The sequence below is a fragment of the Triticum dicoccoides genome, chromosome 2A (genome assembly GCF_002162155.2).
Source record: "Triticum dicoccoides isolate Atlit2015 ecotype Zavitan chromosome 2A, WEW_v2.0, whole genome shotgun sequence".
NCBI lineage: Eukaryota > Viridiplantae > Streptophyta > Magnoliopsida > Poales > Poaceae > Triticum > Triticum dicoccoides.
Window position 1 is genome coordinate 112,706,093 of NC_041382.1, and position 23,674 is coordinate 112,729,766.

Here is a 23,674-nt window from a genome sequence, read left to right on the forward strand (position 1 = left end):
CAATTTTTATTCCATTTTTTGCATTTATTTTTTCTTCTTTAAAATAAGTTAAAAATTTCAAAAAAAACTGAACTTTGGAAAATGTTCCAGAAATCATAAAAAGATCGTTGTTTAAAAAATGTTCGTAAATTTAGAAAATTTTAATGAATTTTAAAGAAAATTCATCTCATGATTTCAAAAAGAAATGTTCGTGTCTTAAAAAATGATCATGAATTTTTTAAAAATGTTCAGAACAATGCTCGGGAATTTCAGATTTTTTCCCAAATTATATAAAAATTTACAAAAAATTTAAAAAATGTTCGCTGATTAAAAATATATTCATGAATTCAAAAAAGTTTGTCGAAAAAAAATCTTCTAAATTTCAAAAAATGTTCGCCTATGCAAAAACCTTCACAAATGTACTCAATTTAAAAATATATTAGTGAATACAAAAAATCTTCAGAAATTTTATAAAAATGTTCGCAATTTCAAAAATATGGTGAACATTTTTTAAATTTGAAAGATGCTCACACGATTTGAAGAAAAAGTTCATTGATTTGAAATAAAGTCCATGAATTTCAACATGGTCGAAATTTCAAAGATATGATGAACATTTTTTAATTCGAAGAATAAATTGTGAATTCGAAAAATGTTCCCAGATTTCAGAAAATGTTTTTGAAATTTGGAAAATAAAAAAATGAATAAGGAAAACGGAAAAAATAAAAGATAAGTAATAAAATAATAAATAAATTGAATTAAAAGTATTAAATAAAAATAGAAATTGAAATTAAAAACTAAAAATGAGAACGAAAAATAAGGGAAATAACGAAAAATAAAAAAAGAAGAAAAAAACCCGCAAGGAGAAACAAAAGAAAGAAAAAACTTGTCTGGTGATGAAGCTTAAGGCTGGGCCAAACCAGGCTATGGCCCTCCCTGCCCAACGAAAATTCAGTGAAGAGTAGTGCTAAATTTGGGCCAGAGAACAACATTTTAGAGGTATTCTCACATGGCCCGTCTGCAGCTCCGCCACTGCTCTTCTAAAAGAAACTACCTTTTTTTCTGAAACGAAATGACCACCTATTATTTTTCTTGACGCAAGGCTGCTCTCTCATGTCACGGCCGCTACTTCGTAGAGAAAGCAGAGGAAAATTAGGAAGAGGAAGGAGATGCGGTCATCAGGGCTGTGTGTCAGGCTCGCTGTGGTTGCAGTTATATCTTCAGATAGTGTAACAGTTAGGTTCAGTAGTTGGATGGCTGAGATCGCTCCTCACCTCTCCAGTGTGCGTCGCTAGCCGTTAGATTTCACTGTACCGTTTCATTGCCGTTACTGTTACTTTTCTGGCTGTTGCCAGCACTCTCTCCACCTATTAAAGCAGTCGGGTTGTGGCTGTCTTGAAAGAGAATCTTCTGTGAGAATTGCCGTGATGGCTAAGTAAACATATAGCTAATACAAACACCTTAGATCTGGGCGAGTTTTCCCCATTTTCTCCCTAATGTTTCTCAGGTGGCAGAATTGGTTCTCCTCCAAGTATTCCCACCCAATTCCCACCCTCTTTTTTGGTGTCGATGGCGGCGAGGCGGCGGTGATCGACGGCGGCGTAGGAGGCGGTGTACTGTTCGGGTACAGATCAGTCGAGTCGGAGCGGTTGGTTGAGCTCACTGCTCAATTGGTAAAATTCCACGTCTGATGCACTGATCCGTGTACCTTGGCGGTGTGGATCGAGGCGGCAGCAGGATCTGGAGTGAGGAAAGGTTGCGGGAATTTCTGTGGTAAAATTCCTTACTTCTTCTTCAGATCAGGGCGATGGGTCGTGCAAAGGGGATCGATGAGGCGGATTTGCAAGACATGTTATCCCTGAGAGATGATGTGGGAATCATGCAGAAGGACCAGGCTCAGATGCAAGCTGACATGGCCAAATTGCATGATGATGTGCACTCTATCAGTTCTAAGCAAGGGGAAATTGCAACTCAAGTGGGCAATGTTGAACAGGTTGTTCTGGATCTGGGCAAACAACTCTCGACTATAAACTCAGTGTTACAAGTTGTCGTGGTTTTGTCACGGCAGATGTCCTAAAGAAAGGACTTAGTCGTGGAGCCATCGCGACGGGTTAGCTTGAAGGGGTTAAAGCGGACACAGGGACGCAAGAGAGTTTATACTAGTTCGGCCCCTTCGATGAAGGTAAAAGCCTACGTCTAGTTGTGATGGAATTGATGGGGTTTCGATGACTAGGGAGCAAACAAGCTTCGCCTATGTCTCGAGTTGTTGTCTGTTGTCCTTGAACCGCCGCCGGGTCGTCCCCTTATATACACGGGTGACGCCCGTCAGTTCACAGAGTCCCAATACCGGCTCATAGATGTGTCCGGTTTGGTCTCTACTTATTTCTAACTTACAATACAAGTTAACTACCAACGCCGGTTTACGGCTACAGGCCTTGAACCAACCATGGGCCTTGAGCCCTCATCTGCCTTCTTGGGCTTTAACATACTTAACTACTGACGAAGTTAACCCGGCCCAGATAGGCCGGTTTACGCCCAGTAGTAATATCCCCAACATTAGGCCCCAGATTGATTTGAACATGTTCATGTCAATCCTTTAGCAAAAATCTTCATCTTCAATATCTTCTTGTAGTTTGTTGAACCGCCGTGATGTCATCTTCTCTGGTCGTTGTAAACCGGCGTGACGTCACCTGTTATAAAGGACCTTAATAGGTCTGCGACAATTAAGGCGACATCTTCGTTCCCAAACCTCGGTCCCTTGATTTTCGCGCCTGACTCCTGTCCCTTGCCTTATAAATAGGACCGAAGGGTCATTTCTTTTTCCCCTCCATGCCCTTCTGCTTCGTCTTCCTCGCGTCGCCCAGCTTCGGAGCTCCGCCGCCACCGTCAACCTCTGCATCAACCTTGGCCGCTGCATCAACCTGGGCGCACCAGAGTACCGCGGCAACCTTCCGCGTCTTTCTCATCTCCAGTAAGTCTTCTGTTCTTTTCAACACAGATCTGTTCTAGGGTTTCATGTTCTTCTAGTGTTCATCGCCTGTTTCGTGTTCATACGATAGCTCCTAGATGCATCTGTGAATCCTTGCTTAGTGTAGCGGTAGGTTTTAGCATCCGCCTTCAGTTTCATGCCTCAAGACCATAGATCTATATGTATCTCTGCCCATTGATTCAGTACTGTTCTTTTTTGAACCTTGAATATTTTCCTTCTTTTTTGAACTTGCTTCAGATCCGTTGCTGTAGAGAAGTCTTGTGAAATCTGTTTCTGTAAACTTACTCATCTGCTTCAATGCGGTTTAACTTTGTAGAAAAAATTGCCAAACCGGTATATATCATTAGTCCCCTTGTTGAACCGCCAGATGTTGTTGCTTCATAAAACTACGGTTTAGATAGATCTGTCTCCGGTTTAACATTGCACATACCAATGTACCTTAATCAATGCATTTTTGAATCGGGATCATCTACCTTGTAGATTTCATCATGGCCAAGCAAGTATATGAGTGCAACTGGGTTCCTTCTCGCGTCACAGAGGCTCAACTGGACGATTTAGTCCTGATTGGCGCCTTAGGTAGCAAAGATACCATCCATTGGAGGGCTCCTGGCAAAGAATGCCCTCCCACACCTCAAGAAGGAGAGGTCGTCGTTTTCGTAGATCACTTAGCCCGGGGCTTTAAGCCGCCCGGTTCTAAATTTTACCGGGACGTTTTAGCCGATTTTCAACTCCATCCACAAGATACTGGCCCCAACTCTGTTACAAACATGTGTCACTTCCAAGTGCTCTGTGAGGCGTTCTTTCAAGAGGAGCCCACAGTGGAATTGTTCATAGACTGTTTCCATCTAAACCGCCGTACTGAGTTTACTGACGGCTCCAATATGGAGTTGGGTGGCGTGGCGATTCAGAAAAGGAAAGAGGTCACATACCCTCACGCCAAACTGCACAACCACCCCAAAGAGTGGAATCAAACATGGTTCTATTGCAAAGACACCTCCCCTGCTGGTGAAAATCCCTTGCCTGGCTTTCGTCCGGAGCGGCTCAGCAATACACACCCCTTTCCGCAAAGGTTGACTGCCCAGGAGAGAAGCAAATATGCTCCTCAACTGTCAAAGCTCAGAGCCTTTATGGCCAACGGTTTAACATGGGTTGATCTCGCCCGCTGTTGGATATCATGGAGCATACTGCCCCTTAGTCAGCGCTCCAGTTTGATGTGCGAGTATACTGGCAGTGTTGATGACCCACTGCGACATTCCAACATCCAGCTCACCGATGAAGAAATCACAGAGGCTGTGAATAAGATGCTGAATAATCCGGAACACATCTGTGCTAAGACCGGCCTGCTTCCCTTCTGTGCCACCAACAAACCGCCAGCTGTAAGAGTTTGATTTTTCTTTTTGCTAAATCTTCTATTGATATATCTGGTCATTGTTTAATATCAGTGTCTGTGTAACCAGGGCAATGATCCGTTTTGGAGCAAGAAACTGTCGCAGGAGAAACTAGAAAAACCAGACAAACCAGAAAGAGCAACCCGGCAAAAGACTAAAGCTGTGAAGAAGACTGCCCACAGGAAAAGAACCACTGCATCCTCTAATCCGGCCCCTGATGATGATGTGGATAATCCGGACCTTGAGGTAGGGCTTGACTCACTTGGCTTATTTTTCATGCATCTTATTGATGATGATATTTGTCAGGATGATGCCGAAGCCAGCCATGCTGATGCTGCAGAGGTAATTACTCTCTCTTCCGATTCAGAACCTTTGCCTTCCCTAAAAATCCGTCAGGCAAACCGGAAAGTTAAATTTTCTCATCCTCTTGCTTATTTGGATCCCAAATTTCTTATGAAGACCCAATAGCACGAAGCTTGTCGCACAACCCGGCACAGCGGCCAGGTAGTTACCTCCACCGGTTTACCGAACAGTCCGGTTCAGAAACGCCGTTCAGAGGTCTCTAATTTGCTTGTCAGTGCTTGTCCTAAAGCGGTCTGCTTTCGTCAACCTCTTAATCCATCTGACTCCGATTACCAGGTTACTTCCCACTCATCCTCTGGCGAGTCATCGGCTACTCAGCTGCCACCGCTCAAAATGATGCTTGGGTAAGCTATACTTATCATAATATTTGCAGCACATCGCCTTGGAACATATGATGTATTTGATTTTGTTATTCCTTTCAGGGCCAAGCCTAGGCCAAGCAAGAAGGCTCGTCTGGACAAAGCGGCCGAAGAGGATGCCGTCCTTGAACCGGGCAAAACACCAGATCTTGAAGCAGCTATTCCTGAGGATATACCCAATGATTCGCCGCAGCAAGACGACGATCTTATTGCTGAAGAGAGACCTATTGATACCTCAAGTCCTGTCAATCAGCCCACAAGCTCCATCCGGATTGAGAAATCCACCGGTCCAACAAAGCCTACTGACAAGCCAACAGCCCCAGTGCAAACCGGCGATACCAAGGATGATGAGGTTGTCATTACTGGCATTGGCCATACAGAGCCAAGCAATCCTGTCGCTTTGTCCAAACATTCTGCCAAGGAAGAATTTGCTGCCTTTGGCAAAGGCAAGTGGAATGCTGATCTGGCGACTTACGCTGCTCTGAACGCCCAAGATATCCATTCCGGCTACCTGAACCGGCTGTATACCAGTCGTGACTATGAAGCCGGTCTGGTTAATATGATGAAAGATAAATATGAGGTAACTTCCATATGCTCTTTCCTGTTTGTATGTTTCAATTCTTGTTGACGCTCCTAGCCCCCGAGGACCGGTTTGTAATCTTCTTTCAAACCGGGACTTACTAATATAAATCTTAATGCTTTGAAATTCGCTGATGTAGTCCCCAAGGGCCAGTTCAACTTAGCGTAGTTAAACCGGGACTTTAAGTAATTGAGATCGCCGCATCAAAATATATACGAGCAAATAGCCATTAGCCCCCAAGTGCCAAGTTGAATACTTGTATTGATCTTGGGACTTTGCAAGCAATTGAAAGTGAAAATCGAATATGCATTAGCCCCCAAGTGCCAAGTGCATAACTTGTTATGTGGTTGGTACTTCAATCCTTGTACCGTTTTGCTGAATCATATAACTGTCTGCATGCAGGCTGAGCTGAAGATGAAAGAAAGCCAAGTCGCCAACCTCCATGATAATCTGAAATCCCAACAAGCTGAAACCTCCAAAGCAAAATAGGAATTAACCAGCGCTTTAAGCGCCATGGAACAGCTTAAGGAGAGCTTCAAGAAGAAGCGGGCGGATTGGGCCACTGAAAATCCGCTTTAATCAAACGAGTAGAAGATGCCGAGGCTGCACTAAAACCGGTGGCGGATGAACTGACCAGCATAAAGCGGCACGTGCATGCCATGACCACTGCTATCTTTGGTAAGCCAGTTTGACTTCTAAATTGATTCTACCGTCTTACAGAGCTGCCGGTTTGTTAACCTTTATGATATTTCAGGGACACGCATTGGTCACTTGGGGTCAGATGTGCGGAAGAAATTGAAAGCCTCCTACACGTTGGTCGAACAACTGTACACTGGTGCACAGCGGATCATCTGTACTGCATCCCACAACAAGCCGGCGCCCACTTTGATTCAGGACACTTTGATGAAACTGTCGGTGCTTCCTGCCCGGGTTGAAGAGCTGAAGAAATCTGCTGCTCGAACCGGTGCGATCAATGCCTTAATTCAGGCAAAAGCTTGGGTGCCGGATTTTGATCCTATTGAAGCGGCTCAGGGCTATCCCAGCTTGAAGGAAGATGGGTCGGAGTTTAGTGAAGCGGATCTGCGAGCAATAAACCGGGAGGTGCGTCCGCTAGCTTGTCAATTGGATGAAGAAGCAGACTTGTCTCATTATCAAGCCCAATACGACAATCAAAACAAGCAAATAGCTGCACCAATTCATGAAGTGGAAAATCTTATCCCTCCAATCCGTAAGCATACTTACGCTCCTGATATTGACCCGTCGTTGCTGATCCATGATGAAGTTGTCTTTCAAGCATTAATGGGAATCGACTGGACAACTGTTGATTTCCAACTGTTGGGTAGAGAAACTGAAGCTGAAGCGGCACGGGATGATGCACAACCATCAGGCCAGGCTGGTGACCAAGCTTGAACCGGAAGCCGGTTTAAAACTGCTTCTCCCTTGCGAAAAACAATGATCTTATTGTGGGCACCGTGTTGCCTTGTAATAGGCTAGCTGATACTTTTGATGTTGATATGCCTTCATGCATAATTACTGCAACTTGCTCTTCCTTTGGGTGATGAACTTTCCAAAGTACTTTCTGCAATAAAAAATCTTAAAGTGCCACCGCGGTTGTACCGTCAGGCGAAATATGATGTCTGCATACATGAAATCAAAACATCCGAAATTTTTAAGTATATGACCAAATTTTTGAGATACATAATACCTGCCATCGTTGAGCGTGAAGTTGGCTTGGCCAATCTTGAAACGGAGTTTTATAAACCCACACTGTTGGAGGAGATAGCAGCTCCTATATATATATGATGCCGGTTTACCATGTAAACCGTGCCGGGTTATAATAAACATCGTGTTACTCCATAATAGGATGTTAACAAAAAAATCAAACCGGGCAAATAGTCTCCGGATTAAAATGAACCGTGTTCCGTCAATTGACAGTTTAAACCGGCTTAAAACTTTGTCGGTTTAAAAAGCGCAGTAAAAAGAAAGAAATATCTTTCAAAGAAAAATGTGAAGCAAAGGCAATGACAAAACCGTTTGCAAAAAGAGGCTTATTTGAGCTGATCAGATGGCGTTACCATGGACGAACACGACCAAGCTCCCGATAGGTGTAGCTATGGTTCAAGTCAGCCAGGTCCCCAAATGAAACCGTGGCATTTATGTCGATCAAGTGGGGCAATGCTTCGGGTTCGACCAAGCCCCCAAGTGATTCTGTGGCTTTAGGCCGATCAAGAGGCATGACTGGTTCAGACGTGACCAAGTCCCCAAGTGATCTGGTGGCTCTCGCCTATCAAGAGGTATTGCATTGGTTCGGACACGACCAAGCCCCCAAGTGATATAACATGATGCTTTTGAAAAGCTAACTCAAGGGGTAAACCGGAGGCCGCTTTAGAACAACTCCGTGTAACCACACATGATGTAAAAGAACAGATACCCCACTTTAGCTGAGGTTCCGGTTTATTATATTTAATCATAATATATACATCATTGTAATATGTACATAAGTAGAGCCAATGGCTCAGGTATAGTAAGGCCGAAGATGAGCTATGTTCCACGGCCTGTTGGTCTCCTCCTCTGATGTACGTGAGTCTTTATGCTCTCGAATATCGATCAGATAGTATGACCCGTTGTGCAGATTCTTGCTGACCACGAAAGGCCCCTCCCAAGGTGGGGATAGCTTATGCATATCAGTCTGATCTTGGATGAGTCGAAGCACCAAATCTCCTTCCTAAAAGGTTCTGGTTCTGACTCGGCGACTGTGATAACGACGAAGATTCTGTTGGTAAATCGCCGAGCGGGCAGCTGCTATGTCCCGTTCTTCATCCAACAGGTCCAAAGCGTCTTGCCGTGCTGTCTCATTGTCCGCTTCAACAGAAGCCGCCACACAGGGTGAATCATGACGGATATCACTGGAGAGAACCGCCTCCGCTCCATAAACCATGAAGAACGGTGTGTATCCTATTGATCTGTTGGGTGTAGTATTGATGCTCCATAACACAGATGGTAACTCTTCTACCCAACAACCCGGTGTTCTCTGCAAAGGAACCATAAGCCGGGGCTTGATGCCTCTCAAGATCTCTTGATTAGCCCTTTCTGCTTGACCATTGGACTGTGGGTGTGCCACCGATGAAACGTCGAGCCGGATGTGCTCCCGTTCGCAGAACTCCTTCATGGCACCTTTGGACAAATTGGTACCATTATCTGTGATGATACTGTGTGGAAAGCCAAACCGGAAAATCACTTTTTTGATGAACTGAACTGCCGTGGCCGCATCACACTTGCTAACAGGTTCTGCCTCCACCCACTTTGTAAACTTGTCAACCGCCACCAGGAGGTGGGTCTTCTTATCTTTGGACCTTTTGAAAGGCCCAACCATATCCAGCCCCCAAGTCGCAAACGGCCAAGTAATTGGAATCATTCTCAATTCTTGAGCCGGCACATGAGCATGTCTTGAAAACTTTTGGCAACCATCACATCGTCTGACCAGATCCTCCGCATCAGCATGAGCAGTTAACCAATAGAAGCCATGGAGAAACGCTTTAGCCACCAGCGATTTTGAACCGGCGTGGTGACCACAATCTCCTTCGTGGATCTCATGCAAAATTTCACGGCCTTCTTCAGGAGACACACAACGTTGAAACGCCCCTGACACACTGCAATGGTGCAACTCGCCGTTGATAATAGTCATGGACTTGGACCGCTGGATTATCTGTCGGGCCAGAGTCTCATCCTCTGGTAACTCGCCCCGGTTCTTGTACGCCAGGTAAGGAAGTGTCCAATCCGGAATAACATGAACAGCTGCCACCAATTGAGCCTCCGAATCAGGAATAGCCAAACCCGCTTCACTAGGGATCTTGACCAACGGGTTGTGTAGCACATCCAGAAAAACATTGGGCGGGACCGGTTTGCGCTGAGAGCCCAGCCGGCTTAAAGCGTCCGCCGCTTCATTCTTCCGCCGGTCCACGTGGTCCACCTGATAGCCTTTAAAGTGACCTGCAACAATATCCACCTCACGACAATATGCTGCCATGAGTGGGTCCTTGGAGTCCCAAGTGCCAGATACTTGCTGAGCCACAAGGTCCGAGTCACCGAAGCACTTAACTCGACTTAGATTCATCTCCTTAGCCATCCGGAGACCGTGGAGCAAGGCTTCATACTCAGCTGCATTGTTAGTACAAGGGAACATTAAGCGGAGAACGTAACAAAACTTATCACCTCGTGGGGAAGTTAATACGACTCCAGCCCCGAGCCTCCCAATTGCCTGGATCCGTCAAAATGGATGGTCCAATATGTGTGATCCGGCTTTTCTTCAGGTGCTTGCATTTCCGTCCAATCATTGATGAAATCAACAAGTGCTTAAGACTTAACCGCCGTTCGAGGCACATACTTCAAATCGTACGGCCCAAGTTCTATAGCCCACTTGGCAATCCGGCCAGTTGCTTCCCGGTTCTGGATGATATCCCCCAAAGGAGCAGAACTGACCACCGTAATTGGGTGCCCTTGGAAGTATTATTTAAGCTTCCGGCTTGCCATAAAAACTCCATACACCAGCTTCTGCCAATGCGGATACCTTTGCTTGGACTCAATGAGTACCTCGCTGATATAATAGACCGGACGTTGAACCGGATGCTCCTTACCTGCCTCCTTTCGCTCCACCATAATAGCCACGCTGACCGCACGAGCATTAGCAGCAACATATAGCAGTAACGGCTCCTTGTCAATGGGAGCGGCGAGCACAGGCGGATTGGCCAATTGCCGCTTTAAGTCTTCAAATGCTTCATCAGCAGCGGAACTCAAGACAAACTGATCCGTCTTCTTCAGCATCTGATATAAAGGGATTGCCTTCTCGCCAAGACGACTGATAAACCGGCTTAACGCGGCAATCCGGCCTGCCAGGTGTTGAACATCATTGATACACTTCGGTTTAGCCAGGGAGGTGATGGCTGTGATCTTCTTCGGATTAGCCTCAATTCCCCTGTTGGACACCAAAAAACCCAATAACTTGCCCGCCGGTACACCAAAGACACACTTGTCCGGATTAAGCATCATCTTGTATGTCCTCAGGTTATCAAAGGTTTCCTTCAAATCATCAATCAGAGTCTCCTTCTCCCTGGACTTAACCACGATATCATCCACGTAAGTATGTACATTACGGCCAATCTGCTTGTGAAGACAATTTTGTACACACCGTTGATAAGTTGCCTGGGCACTCTTGAGCCCAAAGGGCATAGACACATAGCAGAAGGCTCCAAAGGGAGTTATGAATGCCGTCTTCTCCTGGTCCTTAACTGCCATTTTGATCTGATGATAGCCAGAATATACATCCAAAAAACTTAAACGCTCACAATCCGCCGTAGCATCAATAATTTGATCAATACGGGGGAGGGCAAAAGGATCTGCTGGACAAGCCTTATTAAGATCCGTGTAATCCACACACATGCGCCAAGTGTCGTTTTTCTTAAGGACCAGCACCGGATTGGCAAGCCACTCAGGGTGAAAAACTTCAACAATAAAGCCAGCTGCTAAGAGCCTGGCTACCTCTTCTCCAATCGCCTTGCGTTTTTCTTCATTAAACCGGCGGAGGAACTATTTCACCGGTTTGTATTTAGGATCCACGTTAAGGGTGTGCTCAGCGAGTTGCCTCGGTACACCTGGCATGTCAGAGGGCTTCCATGCAAAAATGTTCCGATTCTCACGGATGAACTCGATGAGAGCGCTTTCCTATTTCGGATCCAAGTTGGCACTGATGCTGAACTGCTTGGACGAATCGCCAGGTACGAAGTCAACAAGCTTAGTTTCTGCTGCCGATTTGAACTTCAGGGCCGGATCATGCTCCGTAGTTGGCTTTTTTAATGGAGTCATGTCCGCTAGATCAACATTGTCCTTATAATACTTCAGCTCCTCGGTGGCACAAACTGACTCTACATAGGCCGCATCTCCCTCCTCGCACTCCAAAGCGATTTTGCGGCTTTCGTGAACCGTTATTGTCCCCTTGTGACCCAGCATCTTGAGCTGCAAATACACATAACAGGGCCGTGCCATAAACTTGGCGTAGGCCGGTCGCCCAAACAGGGCGTGATATGGACTTTGGATTTTCACCACTTCAAACGTCAATGTCTCCGACCTGGAATCATGATCATCCCCAAAGGCCACTTCCAAAGCTATCTTACCAACAGGATATGCTGATTTGCCAGGTACGACACCGTGGAACACCGTATTAGACGGTTTGAGATTTTTATCTGTTAGTCCCATACGACGGAAGGTCTCATAGTACAAGATATTAATGCCGCTCCGTCCATCCATGAGCACTTTGGTGAACTTGTAACCTCCCACCTGAGGCGCCACCACCAGAGCCAACTGACCCGGATTATCAACCTGGGGAGGGTGATCCTCTCTGCTCCATATGATTGGCTGTTCAGACCAGCGTAGATAATGGGGCATGGCCGGTTCAACAGAGTTGACCGCCCGCCTCTGAACCTTTCGGTTTCGCTTGTCCAAGCTAGTGGTGAAGACATGGTACTGCCCACTACTCAACTGCTTTGGGTTGCTCTGGTAACCTGACGGTTGCTGCTGTTGGTTGTAACCACCCTGGTTGTTCTGACTATTTTGATTATTATGTCCGCCCGGATTACCATTAAATCCTGAACCGGAATTTCCTCCACCGTAACCCGGCCCGGATCCTGAGCCACCGCCGGAGCCGTGATCATACCGGAAAGCATTATAATTCTTGAACTCCTGCATAATGAAGCAATCCTTCCAAAGGTGGTTTGCTGGCGCCTCCTTCGTCCCATGTCTTGGACAGGGCTGGCTCAGTAGATAGTTTAGGCGGTCCGGGTTAGGGTTGGGTGCCCCACTGCGATTTTTCAGTTCATGGAAATACTATGGATATACCTTCCAGCTCCCAACAGAGACCTAAATCACCCACAGTATCACAAGAATAGTTGCAAAACCAAGCACTCAGAACAGAGCAATTGAGGAAGCAATTGGAAGCAGAAAAAGAGAAAACAAGGCAACTGGAAGAGTTACAACTCCACAATCTTCCTCCAGTTAGAGTTACCAAACCAACAGTTCCTCCTGGTTATGAACAGCAGGGCAGAACAGAGCAGGCAAGTCCTTTGGGTACTCCAGTAAACACTTCACAGCATCCTTATACTCCTGCCTTTCAGCAGTACAACCACCAAAGCAGAGACAGGCAGTTGTGGTAGGGTTATGCTAAAACATATGAGCAAGATGTGCGGTGTCAATTCATGAAATCCATAACAAAAGGACCTAAAATGGATTTCCCTAGATTTGAAGGAGAAGATCCAGTGGGATGGATCAGGCAGTGCAACAAGTACTTTCAAATGTCAGGTGCACCTGAAGAATATAAAGTCTCTCTGGCACAATTATATATGATTGGTGAGGCAGATGTATGGCTCAGAAGATCTGGATTACTGAAGAAGAAAGTATCATGGAAGGAATTCTGCACTGAGGTTACTAAAAGATTCTCCACACAAGGTTCATATGACTTAACTGAAAAATTTAATTCAGTTAAGCAATCAAACAGTAGTGTGTCTGAATATACAAAGCTGTTTGAAGATCTCATGGCTGATGTCCAAGAGGAAAACCCAGAGCTAGGAGAATCTTGGTTTGTCAGATGTTATGTAAATGGTTTAAGGGAAGAAATAAAATTCCAAATCAGACCTTTGAGACCTCAAACTCTGACAGATGCCTATTGGCTAGCTAGGGATGTAGAACCTTGTCATCCACCTGTGGCTGTAACTGCAAAAAGGACAACTGTTCCTTACAACAACTACTATCAGAAGAGCAATACAAATTATCCTCCCAAAGTGAGTGTTTCTCCTGTTATACAACAGCAGCTTCCTATCAAACATACTGAGCTTCCAACAAATACTGCTCAGAAAATTAGGAAAGTGGGAGAATGCTGGAGATGTGGGGACAAATGGGTACATGGGCATAAATGCAAATTAATACCTAATGTCCAGGAAATGCAGCAAGAACATGAAGAGCCAGTAGCATATGACATTGAGGAACCATTGTTAAAAGAGCAGGCAGAACAAGTGAGTGAAGGTGATCAAGCTATGTTTATATCTGCCTTTGCAATGGGACAGCAACTGGCAGTGCCAACACCTACAGTCATCATCCATATAAATGGAAAAAGAGTAGTGGCATTGTTGGATTTAGGCAGCACAACCTCTTTCATAAATCAAGATTTTGCAGTTAAAGCAAACTGCAACTTATTGCCCGTCAAGCCTAGAAGAATCGCAGTTGCTAGGGGGGGCATATTAACATCTACTGCAGTTGTCCCTAACTGTCAGTTTCAAATTTCTAAAATGACACTCTCACACAATTTTAGAACCCTAGCACTACCAAGTCATGATGCAATACTGGGGTATGATTGGTTTACTGCAGTCAGCCCTGTTTCTTTTGACATTCCTGCAAAACAGTTCAGTTTTACACATGGAGGAAAACAAACAGTATCTACAACAGTGTTCACTACTCCAGCTAGTGTTAAAGAAGTACCTGCTAAGAAAGAGAAGAAACTGTTGGAAAAAGGGCCTGGAGTTTTCTTGTGCCAAATAAATAATATACTTATGGAATCACCAGAGGATTTTAAAATTCCCCCACAAATACAGAAATTATTGTTGGAGTATGATGACCTTTTTGAGGAGCCTAAAACCCTGCCTCCTCATAGAGCCCTGGACCACACAATTCCTTTAGTGGAAGGTGCTACTCCACCACAAGTTAGACCTTACAGGGTGCCCCAAAACCAAAAAAGAGAAATGGAGGAACATATCAAGAAGTTACTAGCTGCACACCTCATCAGACACAGTCAAAGTCCTTTTGCAGCTCCTATAATTTTAGTGAAGAAGAAGGATGGATCAATGAGGCTCTGCACAGATTACAGGAAACTGAATTCTCTGACAATTAAGAACAAGTTCCCCATACCTGCTATAGAGGACCTTTTGGATGAACTGCATGGAGCAAATTACTTCACCAAACTGGATTTGAGGTCTGGATATCACCAAATCAGAATGTCACCTAAGGATATACACAAGACTGCATTCAGAACATTCCTGGGGCATTTTGAATTTCTGGTAATGCCATTTGGCCTGTCAAATGCTCCTGGCACATTTCAGGAATTAATGAACACCATATTTGCACCTTATTTGAGGAAATTTGTGTTGGTGTTCTTTGATGATATTTTAATCTTCAGCAAAACCTTCAAGGAACACTTGGAACATATAAAGTTGGTGTTGGAACTTTTAAGAGAACATCAATTGTTTGCCAAACTGTCCAAGTGTGTTTTTGCAGCCCCACAAGTGGAATATTTGGGACATGTCATATCTGCAAATGGAGTGGCCACTGACCCACAAAAGATTTCTGCTATAGCTGAGTGGCAAATACCTGAGAATATCTCAAAGCTTAGAAGTTTTCTGGGTTTGGCTGGGTATTATAGAAGATTCATAAAAGGATATGGAGTTATTTACAGACCTCTGCATGATCTGCTCAAAAAGGCGAATTTCCACTGGTTATCTGAACATACACAAGCCTTCCAACAACTCAAACAAGCCTTAACATCTGCTCCTGTATTGTCCTTGCCAGATTTTTCTTAGCCATTTATTCTGGAAACTGATGCTTCAGGGAAGGGAATTGGAGCTGTTCTGATGCAACAGGGCAGGCCAATATCTTATTATAGTGCATCCCTATGCCCTAGAAATGCTGCTATGTCCACATATGAAAAAGAAGCCCTGGCTATTTTGGAGGCATTAAAAAGATGGAGACACTACTTGTTAGGGAAAGAGTTGATCATTAAAACTGACCAACAATCCCTAAAATTCATAACTGATCAGAAAATCACTGAAGGGGTGCAGCACAAACTAATGATGAAGTTGCTGGAGTTCAACCTCACTATTCAGTATAAAAAAGGCATTCAAAACAAGGTAGCTGATGCACTATCTAGAGTTCTTCCTAAATGTATGGCTATTTCTGCAGTTACTCCTACTTGGGCAGAAGATCTACTGGCAAGTTATCAACAAGACCCCAACAGTTTGCAGTTACTGGAAAAACTACTTCTTCAAGGGAGTAATACATTACCAGATTACTCTCTTGCAGCTGGAATTATAAGATACAAGGGAAAAAATTTTGTGGGCAACTCACCTGAACTGCAGCAAAAATTACTTGCAGCCTTGCACAATTCTCCCGTAGGAGGTCACTCAGGGAGGAGAGCAACCTATCACAGAGTGAAAGGCATTTTCTACTGGCCTGGCCTCAAGGCAGCTGTAGAAGCCTTCATTGCTGCCTGTCCTGTTTGTCAGAGAGCCGAGCATGAGAACTGCTTGCAACTTGGACTGCTAGAACCTCTGCCTATTGCTGATATGGCTTGGCAGCACATCTCGATGGATTTTATTGAGGGCTTGCCCAAATCTCAAGGAAAGGATGTGATACTGGTAGTAGTGGATAGGTTTACAAAATATTCTCACTTCATACCACTGTCTCATCCTTATTCAGTTATGAGTGTGGCTCAAGCATTTGTGGACACTATAATTAGACTGCATGGTCCTCCCAAACTCATTATATCTGACAGGGATAGAATCTTTACCAGCCAACTCTGGAAAGACATCTTTTCTGCATTAAAAGTGGACCTCAGATATAGTTCTGCCTATCACCCTCAAACTGATGGCCAGACTGAGCGTGTTAATCAATGTCTGGAGACTTATCTGAGATGCATGACTACCTCTGCTCCTACAAAGTGGTTATCCTGGCTCTCCCTGGCAGAATTCTGGTATAATTCTACTTACCACACTGCTATTCAAATGTCCCCTTTCCAAGCCTTGTATGGATTCCCTCCTCCCCTCATCTCAGAGTTGGCAATACCTGGACCTGAAGATGAAGAAGCACATGATTTCCTATCTGCCAAACAACAGATTTTACAGCAACTCAAAGACAATCTGGTGCTAGCACAAAACAGAATGAAGAAGTTTGCTGATACTAAGAGAATTGAGAGGAGTTTCCAAGTTGGGGACCCAGTTTACTTAAAATGGCTCCTTACAGATTAGCAGCATTTGGATTCAGAGGTGCTTTGAAGTTACAAAACAAATATTATGGTCCTTTCTTGGTCATTCAGAGAGTGGGCAATGCAGCTTATAAATTGTAGTTGCCTAGTGGAGTTCAAATACATCCGGTGTTTCATGTCAGCCAGTTAAAGAAACACATTGGGGATAAATCAATACCTGATCCTAATCTACCACTTGTCAACCAGGATGGAACAGTGAAAATGGGACCAGAGGAAGTTTTAGAGGTTCGACAAGTTCCTCGACAAAATATGCCAGTGGTGCAATGGCGTATCAAATGGATCAACTTGTCATCGGAAGATGCAACTTGGGAAGACGTGGATTTTATCAAGTATACATTTCCGGAGTTCTTCAACAACACTACAAGAGCATGGCATGAAGCAGCAGTATCGTCGTGAGGTCACGTCGAAACTCAAGGAGGGGGCAATGTCAGGCTCGCTGTGGTTGCAGTTATATCTTCAGATAGTGTAACAGTTAGGTTCAGTAGTTGGATGGCTGAGATCGCTCCTCACCTCTCCAGTGTGCGTCGCTAGCCGTTAGATTTCACTGTACCGTTTCATTGCCGTTACTGTTACTTTTCTGGCTGTTGCCAGCACTCTCTCCACCTATTAAAGCAGCCGGGTTGTGGCTGTCTTGAAAGAGAATCTTCTGTGAGAATTGCCGTGATGGCTAAGTAAACATATAGCTAATACAAACACCTTAGATCTGGGCGAGTTTTCCCCATTTTCTCCCTAATGTTTCTCAGGTTGTGATCTGAAATTATAGCTCGGTCCTGACACTGTGCCGAACCATCGAGGCGGCAGAGGAAGATGATATGTATGATGTATCGTGCAAGCATGGCATAGGACCAGCTACATGGAGAGACACACACCACACATGTACTGCAGGCGGCCGGACCTGACCATGTCCACCAATGGCTTCGACGACGGCATGATCGACATGGTGCTGCAGCTGCTCTGTCCACCCAACGACGCCTTTTCTCCCATCAGGTTCTTTCTTCTGCCGGTCTGAATCCAACTTATTTCTTTCTATTGTACAATGCACTCCAAGTGTTCGATGAATTGTTTGACTCATGTTCTTTACTCACGGGAAGGCAGAGTTCAAACAGATGGACAAAGATGAGAATATTTAATGTAGTTTAATCTGCAAGGTATACTTGAGTCTATATAATGATCTGAACTCAGGAATATTAATGTTGCGGCTAAGGGGAAAATCCAAAGCTAGGATTATTTGTTCGTGTTTGCGATTTGCAAGTGTCGTGCTGGTACAGCCCGTCCTCGTTAAATTACAAAGGCACACCCTACTTACTGATTATGGGTGAAATGTTTGAAGCTGAAGTTAGTTCACAAATAAAAGTTACTGATTATGGGTGAAACGTTTGAAGCTCTTATGCATCTAAGGCTATCACATCTGAAATGTTTGAGGCTCTTATGCTCATAAACAAACTGTGTAACAGCACTTCGTACAGTTTAGGTGTTGTCATTGAAAGCAAGTGCAAGTGCCAGAGAAGTTTAGCCCTAGAAATGCAAATGCTAATCCTTGCAAATAGAGATTAAAATAGTAGCTAGTCTTGCCAGGGAATACAAGGTTGTACGATGCACAGAAGAAAAGAAACGCTGAAAACAGAATCTCAGGAAAATTAACCCTGCAAGAAAAATATGATGTCAGTTACAGTCTAGCGTATAGTATATCTTATAGTAAGATTGCCCATAACCTTGACTCAGAGGTTTACCTGTCTCTTAATCTTTTTCTGGTTTTCTGAAGCAAGGGAACCTTGTTATCTTCAAAATTGTTCCCTGTCTTCTTTGTCACGACCCACTCATTAAACTCTGAGAATTCGAATAGACCAACCAGTGCAGCTCTCGTGCGGTGTATTGTCATCACACTCTCAAACAAAATCCAAAATGGCAGAAGGTGTATATTTCTGCAGAGTTGGTTTTAAGGACATTAAATTTTTTGTATGTGGAGAAGCGGATATGAGTAATATCAGATTGTAAATGAAAGCACGTCTTGAGAAACTTACTTTGGATTTCTTATGGCTGTTACCACTAGAAGTACCGCGGGAATATATGCGACGCCCCAGACTGGTAGGTATAGTTCTGGGATCATGACTGATAATGGAACTATGATATTTGAGAGAATACATGCGACAGCAGGGGCCACAACTCTCCGAACAAATAAGAAGCTATAGAGCATATAAAACTTCTTGACGACAGACACATCCTAATGAAACAACAATGGGAGGGATAATTTTCAGTTTTCTTTAAGTATTTTGTTTTAGAGCCAATGAGGGAGAAAAGAACCCTACCTTAGAAGTCAAAATATCTATTGCTACTTTTCGGAATAAATTTGCACCACCACAAGCCCACCGGAATTGCTGTCGACAGTAGGCCTTGTAACTGGATGGCAATTCACTCTTAACCTGCATTGTATTTGCACAGTCAATTGATTGCATCAAACTATTATACTTTCAACAAATTGTTGTGGTATAAAATCTACTCAGTCTGATATCCCCGACATATATAAATTTCCAACCCTTTAGGGTGGCTCGAATTGCCAAGTCCATGTCTTCAACTGTAGTGCGGTCCTTCCAACCTCCTGCCTCTTTGATGGCTGCTGTACGCCACACTCCAGCGGTTCCTTGGTTTACAACAGAAATTCCTTGAGACAATCATTTATTTTCAAATCTATGTTCTAGAGGTTTTTGTCTTTTTCTTTGTGGCTTAGAATCCGTAAGTTGTAAAAATGTGTACCATTGAAGCTGAAGAAGGCAAAGGTTGCTGATCCTGCTTCTTGCTCAACTTTGAAATGGTAATCGAAGAACATCTTTTGTATCCTCGTCAACAGGCTCACGGTGCCATTCACTGCAAAATTCTGTCAATTAAGAATCGATCAATTCAATCAGAGCAATAAAACACCATCATGTTTGCGGAGTGGTACATTAGCACTATTTTGCATGCCAAATTTCTTGGAATTGTCTCTGTACCTCGTTTCCAGCGCCGCATGAACGATAAGACGAGATAAGGTGAGCATGCTTTAGATGATCATGGAATGCAACGTTTCTTTTGCATGACAGAATCAACTTTTTATTTATTATCTGAAATATTTGAAGCATATATGACAAGTGCAAACATATAGGATGAAATAAATTATAATGCAGTTTCCATTTCATGACCTAATGAAAACTGCCTTGTGATAGACTTGCAGCTGGAAAGCTGGAAAGAGGAATGCTCCAGAGCTAATAGGAAATGGGAGTGTTTACCGAAGGACCACCGAGCTTGAACAAGAGCAACTTTTGGATTGTGCACGAAGAACGGGATTGTTCTGAGAAGGAAGTCTGGTTCAGGCTGGAAATCAGCATCAAATATGGCAACATATTCACACTGCCTGGCATAGTCACATTCCATTCCCTTCTTCAGGGCTCCTGCTTTGAACCCCTTCTGGCCGCTTCTTGGGGCGTACTTAATGTTCAGACCCTTGGTCACCCAGGTTTCGCATTCAAGCTCCACCAAATTCTGCAGAAAGAAGAAAGCAATCAGCATAGACTGCAAATTCGGTGCCACATAGTTCAGTCTAGAAGCGCATCTTAGAGCAACTCCAACGGGCCGACCCAAACGGATGGCATTTTTATCCGTTTTTTGTCCGTTTGGATCGGCCGCCCGCCCGCCGTCCGCCCTCTTTTAGTTTTGGGTCGACAGTGCGCCCAACGGGCCGACCCATTTCATGACCGCGCGCGTTTAAGATCATGCCGTCTGGAGCGCGGGGAAAAGCGGCCTAGCGCACGCTGATTTTGGCGCTCCAGCGTCCGAAAAAGGTTCGCGCGCGCGCCACGGCCGGCGCTCGTTATAAAGAAGGCGAGGAGGAGCTCGTTATAAAGAAGGCGCTCCCTCCACACTCTGTCCACCGCCCACTCTCGCCGCCTCTGCGCCACCATGTCGATCTGCCGCCTGTGCGCTTTGGATTTTTGCGGAGTTCGCGAGCGCCGCTCCGGCGCCTTCTCCTCCGAGATCTGGTTTTGCGAGAAACGTCTCGTCTTTGGCACCTTCGACACCGCAGAGGAGGCGGCCCGCGCGCACAACGCGGCGGCGTGGCGCCTCCTGAGGCCTCGTCGGGATATAAATTTTCCCAACGTGTCGAGCCAGCGGGTGCAGGATCTGGTGCCTCTCCCACGGCTTTTCACCGACGAGGATCGTCGTGTCCACCAGAGGCGGCAGCATCGCCTCGCCATCGCAGAGAAGGACGTGGAAGCCTTGGTGGTGTGGCGCGGAGGCTTCCCCCAGGACATCATCGACGAGCGCCAGTTCTACAAGCAATTGAGATCCGAGAGGGACGCGAAGAGGAGGGAGCGAGCCGCCTATCGGGAGGACAAGCGTTCGCGGAAGCAGGCAGCTCAATTGAAACTGAAGCTACGAGAAACGTCGGGTTGGGACTTTGAAGACGAGCAGCTTGCTGACGCTTACCTTCAGACGTCGGAGGAGGACATTACCGAGTCGGAGTCAGAAAGCGACGAGTAGTGGTCTTTTTCTTTTATCTGTGTACGCTAGAACTATCTATGTACTGAAAAAATGGCCGGCGGCGTCGGCGACGTAGCAGGCGGGCGAGGGGTGTTAATCCACAGTGCCACCGACAAGCGGGCCCGGTGAGGAAAGAGGGCGAGCGCGAGCGCGCGCGCGTCCGTCTTTTGTCCGCGCCGACGCAAATCAGACTCAAAAATGGACCGGGAATGGGTCGGTAGGCGGACGAAAGCGGGCGCGCGTCGGTTTAGGTCAGCGGTTGAGCCGACTTTTTTGTCCGTCCTGGCCCAAATGGACGGTCGCGAACAAAATGGATCGCCCCATTAGAGTTGCTCTTAGCATGGCACATTCTACAACTGACTGAACTGCGAAACTGGAGCAGCTTGACAAGTCAGCATGTGCCAAGGTCTCCGCTTGCAATTGAAGAACTTGTCAGGAAAGGTTTTGTGTTGTTGCTATGCCGCCACAAATGGTCTTTGTTGTAATTGGATAACATTATACTGTATAAATCTAGTGGGGGATGATACAGATTCGATTGTCACTGTTAAGGTGAGGTCTGCCTGCTTACTACACTAACAGACATTTGTTTGGGAGGCCACCCCTGCTTTATCTTAAGGTACATGTCAATTAGTATTTTTTTTGAGAGTACGTCTAGACGTATCATAGCTTTATAGAAAAGCATAATTGTAAATATAAAAAGACTACCGCTCGCTGCGAATAGCGAGCGTAGCACATATACCACCAGGCATGTGAATTAGTATCTCAACCCTAAAGAGAGTTGAAAACCTGTTATCCTCGTTTATGCATCATTATATTGCCTAAACTCTACTAAAACAGGCTTCACCTTTCCCCGAAATGAACCTTTATGAAATATCAAATGATTTTTTTGTCGTGTGTATGGCATGCAACAATCTATTGTTCAAAAGAAGAGCAACTTTGAATATACTATGGAGGGTGACAGGTAAATGCTTTCGATCCAAATTTATTGGTAATTGCTTGTAATCGGGCGTCCGGTCCGCCTTTCGTCTTGGTCAACATGCGAGCTTGCCACGTGCCCAGTGTGCCCCATGCAGTCCCATGCCTTGTTCCTTCACACTCGCGTCGTTCTCATTCACCCATCCACACCCCACCTTTGTTCTGCTCTCTCGCTCAACCCTGAACAAAACCGCACGCCGTTCGCCGTAGGCCGGCGGACCACCTCGTGCACACAATCGAGGCCAAAGGGGGAGATGCACATTGACCTCATTGTTGAAATATATTGTCCGTCTCTCTCCATCAGTTCAAATTTTTAGATGAATTGACTGGAGCATGAATTCATATGGTATCTAAGCTAGGAGGTTTTGAGTTTAAGACTCTGCCGAAGCAGTAATAATAAAAAAAGATTCTATGGCTACATAAATCACGTGTCTAAGGATCAAATAAGCCTAGATGTGAGGGTGATGATGTTGCAAGCTAGGGCGGCGAGTGGTTCTGTGACCACAATCGTGCGGTCCTATGAGCTGGTGCATGGGCGCTACAATGCCAGCGAGGGCGATGGCCATGGGGTCGCTAGCTCTCCAAGTCCAAAGGATGTTGTGAGGGCAAAGGAGCAATGCATGGGGGGATTTTTGTTGGTTTTGCTCTATGGATACGTTGCAACCGTTCGGAAGGGGGGAGAGGGCAATGCAACGAGAATGACAACTGCTCTGATCGAACGAATATGTGTGGGGCCATCCAACGGCTCCCGAGGTGACCGATCGGTTAGACATGTGTCTAGAAACAACCAATTCATATGAGGCAGGCCTAATTTATGTGCTCCTTTATTAACAACAGCAGGTTCAACTCACTTATTTGGGAGGGGTTCCCCTAAAATAGGGAACCTATGTTAGTGTTTCGGTTCCCTATTTTTTTTTTAAATAAAATAGGCAAGTTACAACATGCATGTATGTGGTAGAGTATATAGGGGCAGTGGTGCTTAAAACAATTTATTCAGCGGAAGGAAATCTTTACTTCAACAATTATCCTGTCTACCTGTATATGGAGCAGCCATACAAACAGGATGAGTTAAGCCTGCCTTAATTCTTTAGAGCTAAACGATAATGGATGTTTAGAAGATTCTTTTAGTAGGAGGTAATATTCCTTTCAATACCGAGGCGTCCACGATAACTTCATCAATCTTAGGCCCTTCCCAATGCTCCACCTTGTACAGGTGCTAAGGTTGTCAACTAAGCAAAAAATATGATGTGGCATGCTAGTTAAGAAGAGAGAGAGAGTAGTATGGTGACCCAAGGAATAAACGGCGCTAAGCACGTGTACCTAGGTGGAAGCACAATTCTAAGTCTACAACAAATTAAATGCACGAAGCTTAGCACCCAAAAGCTTAGCACCTTTGCATTGTGGACTTGAGTTGCTAAGGCATTTAATATGCTTAGCACCTCATCTAAGCATCTTTGC

General features: G+C 45.0%; 1 protein-coding gene across 1 annotated transcript in view; it reads right to left on the bottom strand.

Moving 5' to 3' along the window:
- Positions 1-18,133: 18,133 nt before the first annotated feature.
- LOC119359125 (probable glucomannan 4-beta-mannosyltransferase 7) overlaps positions 18,134-23,674 on the bottom strand; it is a 7,049-nt gene continuing 1,508 nt past the window's right edge. Inside the window, exons 4-10 of the mRNA XM_037625449.1 lie at positions 19,990-20,242; positions 19,481-19,591; positions 19,232-19,367; positions 19,036-19,150; positions 18,751-18,950; positions 18,460-18,651; positions 18,134-18,372 (exon numbers count right to left, since the gene is read on the bottom strand). Of these exons, the coding sequence (XP_037481346.1) occupies positions 18,207-18,372; positions 18,460-18,651; positions 18,751-18,950; positions 19,036-19,150; positions 19,232-19,367; positions 19,481-19,591; positions 19,990-20,242 (1,173 nt within the window). The 3' untranslated portion in view covers positions 18,134-18,206. The remainder of the gene's footprint in view (positions 18,373-18,459; positions 18,652-18,750; positions 18,951-19,035; positions 19,151-19,231; positions 19,368-19,480; positions 19,592-19,989; positions 20,243-23,674) is intronic.